General features: G+C 40.1%; 1 protein-coding gene across 1 annotated transcript in view; it reads right to left on the bottom strand.

The window, feature by feature from the left end:
• LOC140339658 (dedicator of cytokinesis protein 1-like) overlaps positions 1–5,424 on the bottom strand; it is a 51,439-nt gene extending 46,015 nt beyond the window's left edge. Inside the window, exon 1 of the mRNA XM_072424449.1 lies at positions 5,061–5,424. Within this exon, the coding sequence (XP_072280550.1) occupies positions 5,061–5,106 (46 nt within the window). The 5' untranslated portion in view covers positions 5,107–5,424. The remainder of the gene's footprint in view (positions 1–5,060) is intronic.
• Positions 5,425–13,665: the final 8,241 nt, after the last annotated feature.

Here is a 13,665-nt window from a genome sequence, read left to right as displayed (position 1 = left end):
CATACCCTTAACCTGTATATCCAAAAGCAAAAAATGCATCTAGGTATGTAATGAAAGGAGAATTTAAAACTTTAGTGTCCTGAGGAGGAGGAACAGAGAAGGCAAAATATAGGATTTTAAACTGTAAAGAGGAACTAAATCTGCAACAAAAAATGTGAGCAGGCAGGTTGTTTATTGTAGAAGACTGTTTCTGCAATAAGATAAACTTGTCTGCCTGTTTACAATTTTTATTAAACAGGATTTGAATAGCGCCAACATATTACGCAGCGCTGTACATTTGTACCATGTACACAGATCTTGATTGTAAGGAATGAATAATAAAACCCTCACTACTTCCCAACACTCATCTCCCCTCCTATTGTGTGTTACTTCCCCACCTCCAAGATTGTAAGCTCTTCGGGGCAGGGACCTCTCCTCCTCCTGTGTCACTGTCTGTCATTTGCAACTTTTTTTTTTTTTTTACTGTACAGCGCTGTGTAATATGTTGGCGCTATATAAATCCTGTTTATTATTATTAATATTAATGGATTCCTGTGTACACGCCCAGAGGTTACACCATTCAGGCCTGGTCAATCAAACTGGACAAGGATCCCAAACCCAAATACTAGCACCAGCAAAGAAGCAAGAAGTGGTGAACTTAAAAATACAATAGCCAGGTAAGTTTCTTTTAAAATTTTAAGGTTTAGTTCCCCTTTAATAGGTGACCCTAATAGGAATGCAGGCTATCATTTTCTAAAAAGTTGCTAGCAGGATACAGAAAACCTCACCACTACTTAAAAGCCTAATCTTATTTGGTTTTTATACGCTGGCTTTACATTTTGAGATGGGTTGTATCAGGCCAGCTTCACCAGTGAATGCATTGGGAACATGGGGGGTGTTGCTTTTTTAATGCCAGTCATAAAATGCTTTAAAATCTGCTGCTTGGCAGCTTTGCAAATACCTAATAAAACTTGCTGTACACTTTGCCCTTTCACATCATGAAGCCCAAATGAATGAGAACTCAGGCAAAGACTACCAGTGTGTACTCCACACTTCTAAAATAACGAGTCCTTAGTATTAACACAGAATGCAATATATATTTAAAGTACATCACAACTAGCCTAACAATTCAGTTTACATCCTACAATAGAAATATTAAGCATACATTTGTGGTCATTACCACGGAGTCAGAGAATGACACCATATATGCGACAATACAAAAATAGACATTCATAACTTTGTTCAACTTCCTGTCTCCATGCCGGAGGGGTTCTACAACAGCTCTAAAACTTCCAATAATTTCCCAGGATCACTAGTACTGTTATGAGTGAATGAAACTAGAACAGACCTAACAGGAAATGTCACTATTACTAGTATGTGGGCGATAAGTGTTATCAGATGTAGTGTAACATCAGTTCTTAGTATCCCCCAATCAATAGCAATTTGCTATAACACAACCATTGTACTCTTAGGTGACACTGCAAGCATGAAACAATATAACAGAAATACCTTCAACTTCAAGCTCCACATCTGGGAGCGCCCAAAAAGCATTCCCAAAAATTACCAGTGAATTAGGCTAGTGCAGACCTGACATTGGAATTGTGCTAAATAACAATAAGAAAGCTATAGAGCAAGCTGGCACCGATCTTATGTTACACCTCAATTTTTCCGTATTGTGCCTGCTATAATTATTATATATATATATATATATATATATATATATACACACACACACACAATATATATATTAGTTACACATACAAATACACTGACACACAACAGTGACTGGGTCCATTTTCCTGCCCCTACTTAGAAGTCTGCAGCAGCTGCCAAACCTACAATTAATGTAAAGTTTAACATTGAAATATATATATATATATATATATATATATATATATATCAATCAAAGAAAGGAATGAATGAGCAGGCCCAACTTTCTGTCCACTGTTAGCAGGATCCGTAGCAGCTCACAAATTTCCAATGTTTTGCCAGTACCTTGCATGTCAATTGGTAATGATGGCAAAGCAAGGACAGAATGAGCTTGACCCGTTTCCTGCTTCCAAGGGGTTCTGCAGCAGCTGCTAAACCTCCTATATTTTTCCTAGGCAGTAAGCAAGCTGCAAGCAAAGTGCTATGATAAATACAAAAGATCAGACAGATGCAATGAGCTGTCCTAACTTCCTGCCAACATAAGAAGTTCTGCAGCAGCTCCCAAACTTCCTATACTTCACCGGGATAGAGAGTTCCCTGCATATCAAGTGTTATGGACACAAAAAGTTGCCACAACTTTCTGCAGCAGCTCCCAAACCTTTTATGCTTTCCCAGGGCAAAAAGTATTCTGTAAGCAAAGTGTTACAATAAATATGGAAGCCGATAGATGATATGGCCCTGCCAATACTAAGAGGTTCTGAAGTAGTTGCCAAGCTTTCTTTGCAAGGAAAGGAAGACAAAACTGGGACACAATAAAATGGTTCGGCTTCCTTTTCACTACTAAGAGTTTCTGCAGCAGCTGACAAATTTTCTAAGCTTTTCAGGACAGCAAGTTATTATGTAAATCAAGTTTGACAATATTGTGGAAGTAGGGACAAAGCTGGGCCAGTTTCCTGCTTCCAAGAGGTTCTGCAGCAGCTGTCAAACTTCCTACGCTTTCCTAGGAAATAGGTACACTGCAAAGTGTTATGATAAAAATCCAAGATGCAATGAGCTACCCAAACTTTCTGCCAATACTATAACAGGTCCTGTGGCAGCTCCCAAACTTTCTATGTTCCATCAGGTCAAAAAGTTCCCAGCATGTCAAGTTTTATGGAAGACACAGTGGGGACGAAATGAGCTCACACAACTTCAAGCCAATACCAAGAGGTTCTGCAGCAGCTGCCAAGCTTCATATGCATTTTGGAACAAATTGTTCTCTGCAAGTAAAGATTTGCAATAAATCTGGAAGACAAAGCTGGTAAATATTAAAAAGAACTAAAAAGTTCTGCAGCAGCTGCCAAACTTCCTATGTTCCACCAGAACTGAAAATACCCTGGATGTTAAATGTTATGGAAGACACAGCAGGGACAAAAAGAGCTTCCTGCTTCCATCCAAGAGGTTCTGCAACAGCTGCCAGACTTCCTCTGCTTTCCAGAGGTTGTTATGTGTAAAGATCAAACATTTTACAAAAAAATGAACTATCCGCCATCCCTGGCCTAGCAACCCCCACCATCAACTGCTGCCTGCACTGATGGACAACGTAGGCCTTGCATAAAGTTTGTGCAATGGTATATAGAACACACAATGACCTGTCCCCATCTAAGAGGTTCTGCAGCAGCTTCCAAATTTCCTACACTTAACCAGGAAAGAAAGTACCCTGGATGTCAAATAATATGGAAGATACAGAATGGACACAATGAGCTTCCTGCTTCCATCCAAGAAGTTCTGCAGCAGTTCCCAAACACTTTTTATACTTTTCCTAAGCAGTAATCTTCATAAATATACAAAATCAAGCAGAGATGCAAAGAGTTGTCTCAACTTCCTGCCAATACTAAGAGGTTCTGCAGCAGTTCCCAAACTTCCTATACTTCGCCAGGACAGAAAGTACACTGGATGTCAAATAGTATAAAGACATAGAAGAGGCACAATGAGCTTCCTGCTCCATCTAAGAGGTTCTGCAGCAGTTTCCTATGCATTTTAGGTTAGAAAGCGCTCTACATGCAAAGTTTATAGAAGACAAACTGGGACATCATTAGCTGAGCCAGCTTCATTCCCACCACTAAGAGGTCCTGCAGCAGCTTCCAAACTTCCTATACTTTGCCAGGACAGAAGGTATCCTAAATGTCAAGTCGTATGGAAAACAGAATGGGGGCACCCACAACTTCCTGCTAATATTAAGAGGTTCTGTAGCAGCTGCCAAGCTTCTCCCTATGTATTTCAGGACAGAATGTACTCTGCAAGCAAAGTTTTGCAATAAATCTGGAACAAAGTGAGCTAGGCCTGCTTCTGCAGCAGCTTCCAAACTTCCTAAACTTCGCCAGGACAGAAAGTGCCCTGGATGTCAAATGTTACGGATAACATAGAATGAGCGTCCTGCTTCCATCTAAGATGTTCTGCAGCAGCTACAAAGCTTCTCCTTATGTATTTAAGGAAAGAATGTACTCTGCAAGCAAAGTTTTGCAATAAATCTGGAAAACAAAGTTGGGACACAATAAGCTGGGCCAGCTTCCTTCCCACTACTAAGAGGTGCTGCAGCAGCTTCCAAGCTTCCTATGTTTCACCAGGACAGAAAGTACACTGGAAAGTACACTGTCAAATAGTATGGAAGACATAGAATGAGCTTCCTGCTTCCATCCAAGGGGTTCTGCAGCAGCTTCCAAATCTCCTAAAGTTTGCCAGGACAGCTAAGAGGTTCTGCAGCAGCTATCAAACTTTTTCCTAAGCAGTAAGCAATCTTCATGAAAAGTGCTATGATAATAAATATACATATTCCAGCAGTAGTGCAAAGAGTTGTCCCAACTTCCTGCTAATACTAAGAGGTTCTGCAGCAGTTCCCAAACTTCCTATACTTCGCCAGGACAGAAAGTACCCTGGATGTCAAATGTTATGGACGACATAGAATTAGTTTCCTGCTTCCAACACCAAGAGGTTCTGCAGCAGCTACAAAGCTTCTCCTTATGTATTTAAGGACAGAATGTACACTGCAAGCAAAGTTTTGCAATAAATCTGGAAAACAAAGTTGGGACACAATAAGCTGGGCCAGCTTCCTTCCCACTACTAAGAGGTTCTGCAGCAGCTTCCTATGTTTCACCAGTACAGAAAGTACCCTGGATGTCAAATAGTATGGAAGACATAGAATGAGCTTCCTGCTCCATCTAAGAGGTTCTGCAGCAGCTTCCAAACTTTCTCTGCTCACTGATGACCACCAATAATAAAATGAGCAGCTTAAAGCAGCACAGACCCCACACCAAACATCAATTACTCCACAAACACAGCAATGAGCATCCCATGTGTTGCATGCACTGCATAGGCCATCCATAGAGGATTTAGGAATGCTAAAGTGACTCCATAGAGCATTGAAGGAGCAGCCTGCCACTTCCTGCACTCACCCACTCCATATTTCTCCTCTTTCTTGGTGGGGATCCAGCGAGTCATGGTGCTTGCAGCTCCCCAGCAGCCTGTCACAGCTTCCCAGGGGCATCCAGCTTGGTGAGCATAGAGGAGCCCAGAGCCAACAAGAACAACAAAAGAAGAAGTGAGGATTACAATGTAACTTTGTGAGCAGGAGGGAGGAGGGAGGAGGAGGGGGAGCCCAGCCCGGCTGGCGTGTCAGGGATTTCCTGGAGGCGGGGAGGAGCAGCACACAAGGTGTGAGCGGAGGGAACAGCAATGGACGGGTCACTCTCTCCCTCTCAGGCCGCCATTTTGTAGCCCCCACCTTTAAGCTTCCATGGGGGGGAAAAAAAAAAAAACAGCGAGAAGTTTGTTTGGGGTCACGTGACGCCGAGGTGACGTCACGGCTTGGAAGCGGGAGAACAGGAAAGGGGGAGAGGAGGAGGATGAGGGAGGGTGGATGGATTCTGGCCACTTTGTGATGAGACTGTCATTAAGGGGTAGAATTGTGCCCTAAATGGGGTGAAAGACCAAAGTTGTACCTAACACAGAGGAGAAGCCAGGTAAACCAATGCAAGGACCTTTAAATGAGATGTATACTGACTGGAAAACCGCTGGTTGCCCATGGCAACCATTCCTAATGCAAAAATGGTCAACAAATGTTCAATGTATGGAGTTTTATAGACAGTCATTTCTTATTGGAGATTTCTAAAGTGTAAATGGGAAAAACAAACGTAAACCTATACGGGAACACAAATTGGCACTGTCTGCTAAGGAAAAAATGGCAGTCGGCTAAGGAAAAAATGAACATACCACCCATCCCCGTCACAACATTCCACGACAGGAATGTTGTGACGGGGATGGGTGGTATGTTCATCCCATGGAGTGTGGTGACACTGCTCAATGTATTAAAGCGGATGTTATAACAATTATTTTACATTAAAGCAGACCTAAACTAAACTTTTTCACTTTACATAAAAAAGGGTGGACAACCCCCTATGTAGAGGGAAAATGGTACATGGTTCATTTTTTTAAAGAGTAAACTGAAAAGTGCCAAAAAACAATAAAGAATTCACTTACCTTTAATCCTGCAGCGCAGTCGATCGGTCCGGAGGTGTCTTCCATCGGGTCCCCCGTCGTCCCAGCATCCGCCTTTAAGCCGGTGCTCCGGGCACCGCCATCTTCTCTTCTTCCTACATCATCCAGGTGCGAAATCGGATGACATAAGTTGGAAAAAATCATCCCGATCTCAGTGCACATGTGTTAGATCAGGAATTGTTTTCCCTTTTCATGCTTGTAATGCTCGGGCATTCGCAGAAGGAGCACCCAAGATTCATGATGTAGGTATCCCGTGAGGCTTTGCGCTCCCATTAATTCTCCATCCTGGGGGCACCCTTTTTTATTTATAAAAAAAAAAAAAACAATTTTTACCTTACATGAACGGGTTGTCTACCCTTTTATGTAAAGTAGTTTTTGAGTTTAGGTACGCAGCACCTCCCCCTGAGAGCGCAGAGCCTCCTGGGATACTAACGTCACACATCCGGGGAGGCTCTGGATGCTCCTGCTCATGCCCGAGATCTCAGACATGTGCAGAAGGCATTTTTACAAGCGCAGTGAGATCAGTTTTCTTTTTTTTCCCTTTTACAGCGGGCTACGTCACCCGATCTTGCACCTGCGCAGTGTGAGATCGGTGACGTGCCAAGAAGACTTAGGACGAAGAAGGAAGCGAAGAATGAAGATGGCGCCCGGTGCTTTCCCCTCGCCGGGACCATAAGGAATTCCAGGACGACGCGGGACCGGATGGCGGGCAGGACCAGCACCATCGAGGAATGAAAGGTAAGTGTAATTTTTTTAGTTTTAGTTTAGTTCCCCTTTATAAAAAAAGGGGAAAACCCTTTTATATAATGATAAAAACTTTTGTCTATTTTTTTTAAATGTAGGACCCCTCCCTTTTTGTTTTCACTACCACAACGGTATTGACTGAACCTGGAGCCTCCTGGTATACATACGTCACCAGGAGGCTTTGGGCTGCTACTTCTTCACTTGCCTGATTTCAGTCATGCGCAGAAGGGCAGTGTGTAGTGAGATTGACACGTTTTTAACATTTTCAGGAAGGCATGTCGCCCAATCTCGCGCCTGCACAGTGTGAGTTCAGGTGATGTAAGAAGGAAGAAGATGCCGTTGTCTAGTGTCCAGTCCGTGCCGGACAGAAGAAGGAAGACGAGATGGAGCGGTCACGGAAGGATCAGCGGCTTTCCACCCCTAGGGTGGATTTTTAGGAATCTGACGGGGGAATCTGACATTCCCTCAAACATTTTCTGGTGGGATACAGTTACTGCTATTGAAACACATGGACCTGGAAGATCTCCCACGAGGCAATGTCAGATTCCCTGTTTTATGAGTCATAAAAACCCATCTTTAAAGCGGAACATGCACAAAACATGACACGTACCTATATCGGTCAGTCCCACTGCAATCCTAGTCTGACCACGCCATCCAGTTTTCCTTCTTCTTAGTGCTTTAGCATCTAACAGATTAAAAATCACCAAGACCTTTCATTATAATGGAGGAGAATGAGAAGGCTCAAACAAGGCTTTTAACATTTTCTGAAAAAGAGAAGCGGTTATAAGTATTATTATTATTATTATTAATAATAATAAACAGGATTTATATAGCTCCGACACAGTACACAGTGCTGTACATTAAATAGGGGTTGCAAATGACAGACAGGTACAGACAGTGACACAGGAGAACCAGAGGACCCTGCCCCGAAGTGCTGATTCATTCACTGAGAATTTAATTTGAGGTGCTTTGTGAAGTGTAGCATACAGTGGCGGACATAGACCACAGTGGGCCCCTGTGCAGAAGTGATGGGGCCCCCCTGAGGAAGTCCAAGGCGCTTGTGCAGTGGCACCCCTTGCACCTCCCTATGTCCAAAACTTCCAATCAAACATGTCTTTATTGCAGAAATGGACAGGCGATGTCCGTTGTGCAATTAAAACATTCCTGCCTGATTGCTGTCTTCTTCTGAGATAACCTGCATATCTTGGCTTCCCTTGTGGCCCTCCGTTATCTTTGGAAAAAAACAACTAACAACCGATCGTACGATAACTGTTAACAAAAAAAGTGCACAATGACGCCGATGATGAGGTATGTCACTGGAAACGAACGACCGCTATTTATTGTGTGTACAGACATTCAGTGATCCTGGATTTTTCTGTGATACACTTTCTCCTGTACATGTCACTTCCTACATTGTTCAAACAATCGTATCTAGTGTGTATATTATTGGTAGGTAATATTTGAACGATCGTATCGTTACAGCATGTACAGAATCATGCACAATACGATCATTCAAAATAATCGTGAATAACTGTTGATTGGGTTTTATTCGTTCGTTTTCTGATGACAAATATTGCACGTGTGTGTGTAGCTTAACGTCATCCCAGCCTGACCAATCAATATAGCCAAAGATTGAAACCAAAAAGAGGGGGAAGATGATGGTGCCTACTTTGAAATGGGAACAGGTTAGTGTATTTAAACAGTTGCGATCAGGCAGGTAAAAATATTTTATCACCGAAAGGACATTGCCTGTCCCTTCTGCAATAAAGGATGTACCTGATCACAATGTTTCTGGAAAAAAATAGTTTAGTTCCACTATAAATGTTTCTTCAGGTGTTTTTTATTTTTTACTTCAATTGGGCTGTGAGCAAAGCTGATAACATAAAAAGTGTCAAGTAAGTATATTTTACTAGGTGTGATTATAAAATTGGAGTAGTGTATTTAGCAATCACTTCCATCTGTGGAAGACCTAAATCTACTTTTTAATATCAACATTGTAAGAATCACTGGGGTGGGTGATCAAATTTAGTCAGTCCAATTTAGTCGCTGGTAGATATTTTAGGCCCCCAAATATGTGTAATTTTTAAAAAAATATACAGTACACAAGTTTTATATATCCGAAGAAGAATACTAACCTCTCTGGCACTGAATCTAATTCGTTTTTTTTTATAAACACAAATCCGAATCAACCAACATATTTTTTTATAGCTGCTACTAACAAATGTTTAAAATTGTTTTTTTTAACTGAGCATTTTACTAAGGAGAGAGTTCCACATTGTCTTCAAGAAAGAAACAATTGCAAGGTCTTTAAGGATATGAAAAACATCATAAAACATGCCTATAATCCTGAAAACAAAAAGCATGTCTACATGTTAACAGCCTAAATTATTTACCCTTTTTTACCAAGTCTAATAAATACAACAGAGTCACTTAGCCAACTGACACTTTTATGACATCATAAAATTACATCATAATTTAATTTTGAGTTGTTAGATTCTTCTTGTTTAATCAAAACAAAAAAAACCGTATAAACAAGACAAAATGTGTAGTTTAAAGCTTCCTCACATTTCATTGTTTCTTTTAAATTCCGCAGATGCTCATAAGCTTTAGAAAATGTATAACATAAATACATCAAACCCCAGAGGAGATTAACAGGGAATAGATTCACTAAGAGGACAGCTTTAGAAAGAGCTCATAAATTAAGGCGTGATCGTCAACCTAGAGAAATACCTAAAGTCCTGTAGAGGCGGCTAAAAGGATACAAAACTACTGTATCATGTCCCTGCTAGTGGATTCTCCGCAAGGTCATATGTAGAATGCATGTAGGATGGTGACAATAATAAGATGGCTTAGCTGAAATGCCAAATTTGGCTGGAATAAAGGTGGACTTTCTGGTTATCGGGCCAAACTGTAGTAAAAAGCTTGTGAGGAATATAAACCACATTACACAAAAAATAATTTATTTAATGTGAGCCAAACCCAGTTTTATCGCTGTTGCTGTTCCATCGCAGAAACCGCTATCTTCTTACTTGTTTTTATCTTCATTCTGACCTTTGGTCATTTTGCTTGGCTGGGCCTGGGATGATATAACTCCCACACAGGTGGATGGGGGTTCATTTAGTCCTGGTACTCATAGGGGAAGGTGGGATGTACATGTGCAGCCAATTTTTACAGATGGCAGGTATGAATACCTATTGCAGAAGAGGGCATCACCTGTCCCTTTCAGCAATAAAGTCCTTCCTGATGCCACATTTTTACTTTTACAGGGAAAATTACAGCATTTATTACAATAAAAATACATTTATTACAATAAAAGGTTACAGGGTCACACATATATTTAAAGAATATTTTTTTTTTCTTTTTCTGAGTGTGTAACGGTTACAACATCTTTTCATTGGTACCTTTTAAGGAGTTTTCTCCACTCTTTTATAGTTTGCATTATTTTCAGACAGACTAGTAAGGAAGGGAATAATTCCTTATATTCTGCCTGTTTGACAGCTGTCAGCAACAACAAGTGATTGGTATCCCTCTCCCTCTTCCAGCAAGGAAGATTTAAAACTTTTCTAAGGAGTTTATAGCTTTCTGTGTCCACACTAAGGAGATTTCTTCTTTCTGACCAATTCACTGGTGTTTGATATAATAAGAAGGGAAAAGAAATCTCTGCTTTTTTTCTATTAACAGAAGATGGATCTTGTCACCATGGCTAAAACTCGACATACATTCTAGCTTTACACATTGGGCCTGATTTACTAAAGCTTCCCATGACTGGAGAAGATAGACTATCATGGGGGAACCTGGAAGATCCAGCATATATGTGCCAACTAATAGCAAATAATTTTTCCATTCCATGTTTCCTGGATCACCCAGATGCCCCCAGGATAGACTATCTTCTCCGTTCTTGCAGCGGTTTAATAAATCAGGCCCACTGTATCTAAAATAAAAAAGCTAGAGTTAAGCTTTAATAAGAACAAAATGAAATTGTGTTAAAAAAGAAATGCCATACAATGTGTAGAATTGTGCAGCCAGCCGTTTATTTGTAGAGTTTAGAAGGCTGTTAATAGACTTATTCATGCAGGCACTGAACTTCATGGTGGAGAATCAACTCATGGCTGTATACCTTGTGTGCAGCTAGGCAGACTTTGTTGCATGAATCCCAAGGTCACGTAATTTCTAAGGTTGGGTGGTACTGTCATTAGGTTACAGGGTGGAATAAGACAGGAACAGATATTGCAACATAAAGAACCCATCCCTAAGCTTTTATAATTGATAGCCTATGTCCTCAGATATGTGTGTACTTGCTGTTTCTGCATTGGAGATGCATTAATGCCTTTTGCTGATCAGGGCCCCTAATTGGGCACCAGATCACACCTAGCTGTTGTACAAGAGATTGGTGGATCCAGTGCTAGTTTGCACAAGATGAATGCAAACATCACTATTATAAATTTTATTCAATTTAACAGTTCCGAATTTGGGATTTTGTCCTGCATCACTTTATCTGTTTTTAATACTTTCCCTGCTATCACTTATGGTCTTGTTGGCCTGAAGAAGCCCTTTGCAAGGTCCAGGTCTGTGAAGGTTGGAGCCTACTGAGGACTCAGGATATTCTCCTTGCCCAAACTCTTTGACTTTGCTATTGGCAGCTAAAACACATTTAGCTGCATCTAGGAAGAAGGGAAAAAAGTAATGTGACCCCTCCACCAATATGGAGAAGTATTCTGTATTTTACAAGGGTCTGGTAGGGACATGGGGCAAAAGGACAATGTGGTTATTAAGTGGATGAACATGTTTTTTTTTCCTGAATGGGCAATATGCAGGTCTATTTTGAGCATTTAGTTACATCCTAGGTGGACAACACCAAGTATCCTAAAGCACTATGTTTTCTTGGCTTTTTTTCCCATAAAATCCTGTTTCCACTGACTGGGTTTATATGAACTTGAAGCTGCTGTTCTTTATTGTTTTTTGGCTTATCATGGAAAAAGATTGCAGCACCTCCCTGTGGTAGGGTACCTAAATTATATAAAAGTTTCAGAATTTAAGTGATAGGCTTTATAGGCTAAAATGCAAGTTTTCAATCCTTTATAGGCTAAAATGCAAGTTGTCAGGCCTTATACAGTTATGAAACGAGTTCTAAAACCAAAAAAAAAGGAAAAATAATGGAAAAAAACTATTTTACTGCACATACCTGCATTGGTATGGCTATTGTAAAAGCTCAGACAAATGAGATAGAGATCAGAGTGTTTTGGGGGCAATTGAGATTACAAATCCAAGCACAATTCCTTCCTCAAACCAGTCCATTAAAAAATGTCAATATACCAGAGAATCATTGAAATATAATTAATTTTCTTGAAGCACTTAATTAGCAATTATTATTGTAAATAGTTTCAGATATAATTATCATATCTAATTATAATTAGAATCTTAATGCCTATTCAAATAGCAGATAAGAAGTCCAGGCACATATGCCTTTAGGATAAGGCTTCTTTTGGAATGTCCTTATACCTTTGATCAGTGGCTTGAGGAGACACAGGCTGTATTGTCATAGGTCAGAAATTCAATTAGGAAAGTAATGGCACCTAAAATTCCATTCACCAGACCACATTGTAGAATTTTTGTATAAAAGTACATTCCAACCTCACCTGAGCATTAAAGTTCCCCATCAGCAGTGTAATCTGGAGATCATGCTGTGACCTCAGCTGCAAAAATAAGCTGCTTTAGAAACTTTTGTCTTGTAGTTGGTAATTGTGAATTTATAATGCTTCATTTGTTGGCAAAAAGTTTGTCCTGTGTACCAACAGAGTCCTGTTGTGTATTTTGCACTCAATGGTAAATACGCAATGTTCGAGGATCTCCAACTATTAGTGCCCCGTATTTTTTTTTAAACTGTTATGATTTTGGTACTGATACCTTATCAGTGCTGTGGAGATTTGTGCAGTTTTCACAGCTCTTCTGCATGCAGAGTTTCTAAATAGGAAATCTCCCTGAATGTAGAAGAGATGGAAAAAAAAAAAACAAATACAATGAGACCTTTGTATATAATGGCATAAAAGCTAAAGCTGTGCAGACATTGAGAGTGCCTGTTCATTAACACCACCAGTGTCAGGAAGTGAAGGCTCATTAATCTACAGGTAAGTATATTATACACCTAACTATGTGCAATGTTTTTGATAAGAGATAAAAGAGAACAGTAATGTTCTCATGTGTGAAAATAAAAAATGGTTCTATGGTAATAGTACCAAGGTAACTCACCATTAGCTATTCTAGCATAATACAACACTATTAAAATGTATGTATCCTTCTTTATAATAAGCACGGTAATATGTGCAGACTTTGAAGTACCTTATGCTAAAGTGATTCATTTTTGTTTCTATGCAATCCAATAGTACTTTCACTGTACCAACCTTCATATCTCATTTCCCCATTATTATTTTGCTGACTTTTGTCTATTAAAAAAAAGGTGAATATTCCTGACAAATACTAAAGATGACATGATGTCATTCCATACAGACAGCAAGAAACAACTTTTCCTTCGCAAGTCTGATTTCCAGTTTTACAGCTGCTATCTAGGGATTGCTAGAAAGCAGTGACATGAGAAAGGGAGCAATAAAGAGTTTATAACTGCCTGCAAAAAGAGATATTTTGGATAGTGAAGTAGTCTGAGCCTTTTTGATACCCAGAGTGGTTTGCTATTTAACACTGACCTACTATTTACATCCAAATTATATTCAGCAGTACTTTTGAAAATTATCAAATTTATAGCAA

This window comes from Pyxicephalus adspersus, chromosome 10, assembly GCF_032062135.1.
Source record: "Pyxicephalus adspersus chromosome 10, UCB_Pads_2.0, whole genome shotgun sequence".
Taxonomy (NCBI): Eukaryota; Metazoa; Chordata; class Amphibia; order Anura; family Pyxicephalidae; genus Pyxicephalus; species Pyxicephalus adspersus.
The sequence above is the reverse complement of the archived record's forward strand: the minus strand, read 5'-3'. Positions and strand labels throughout refer to the sequence as shown.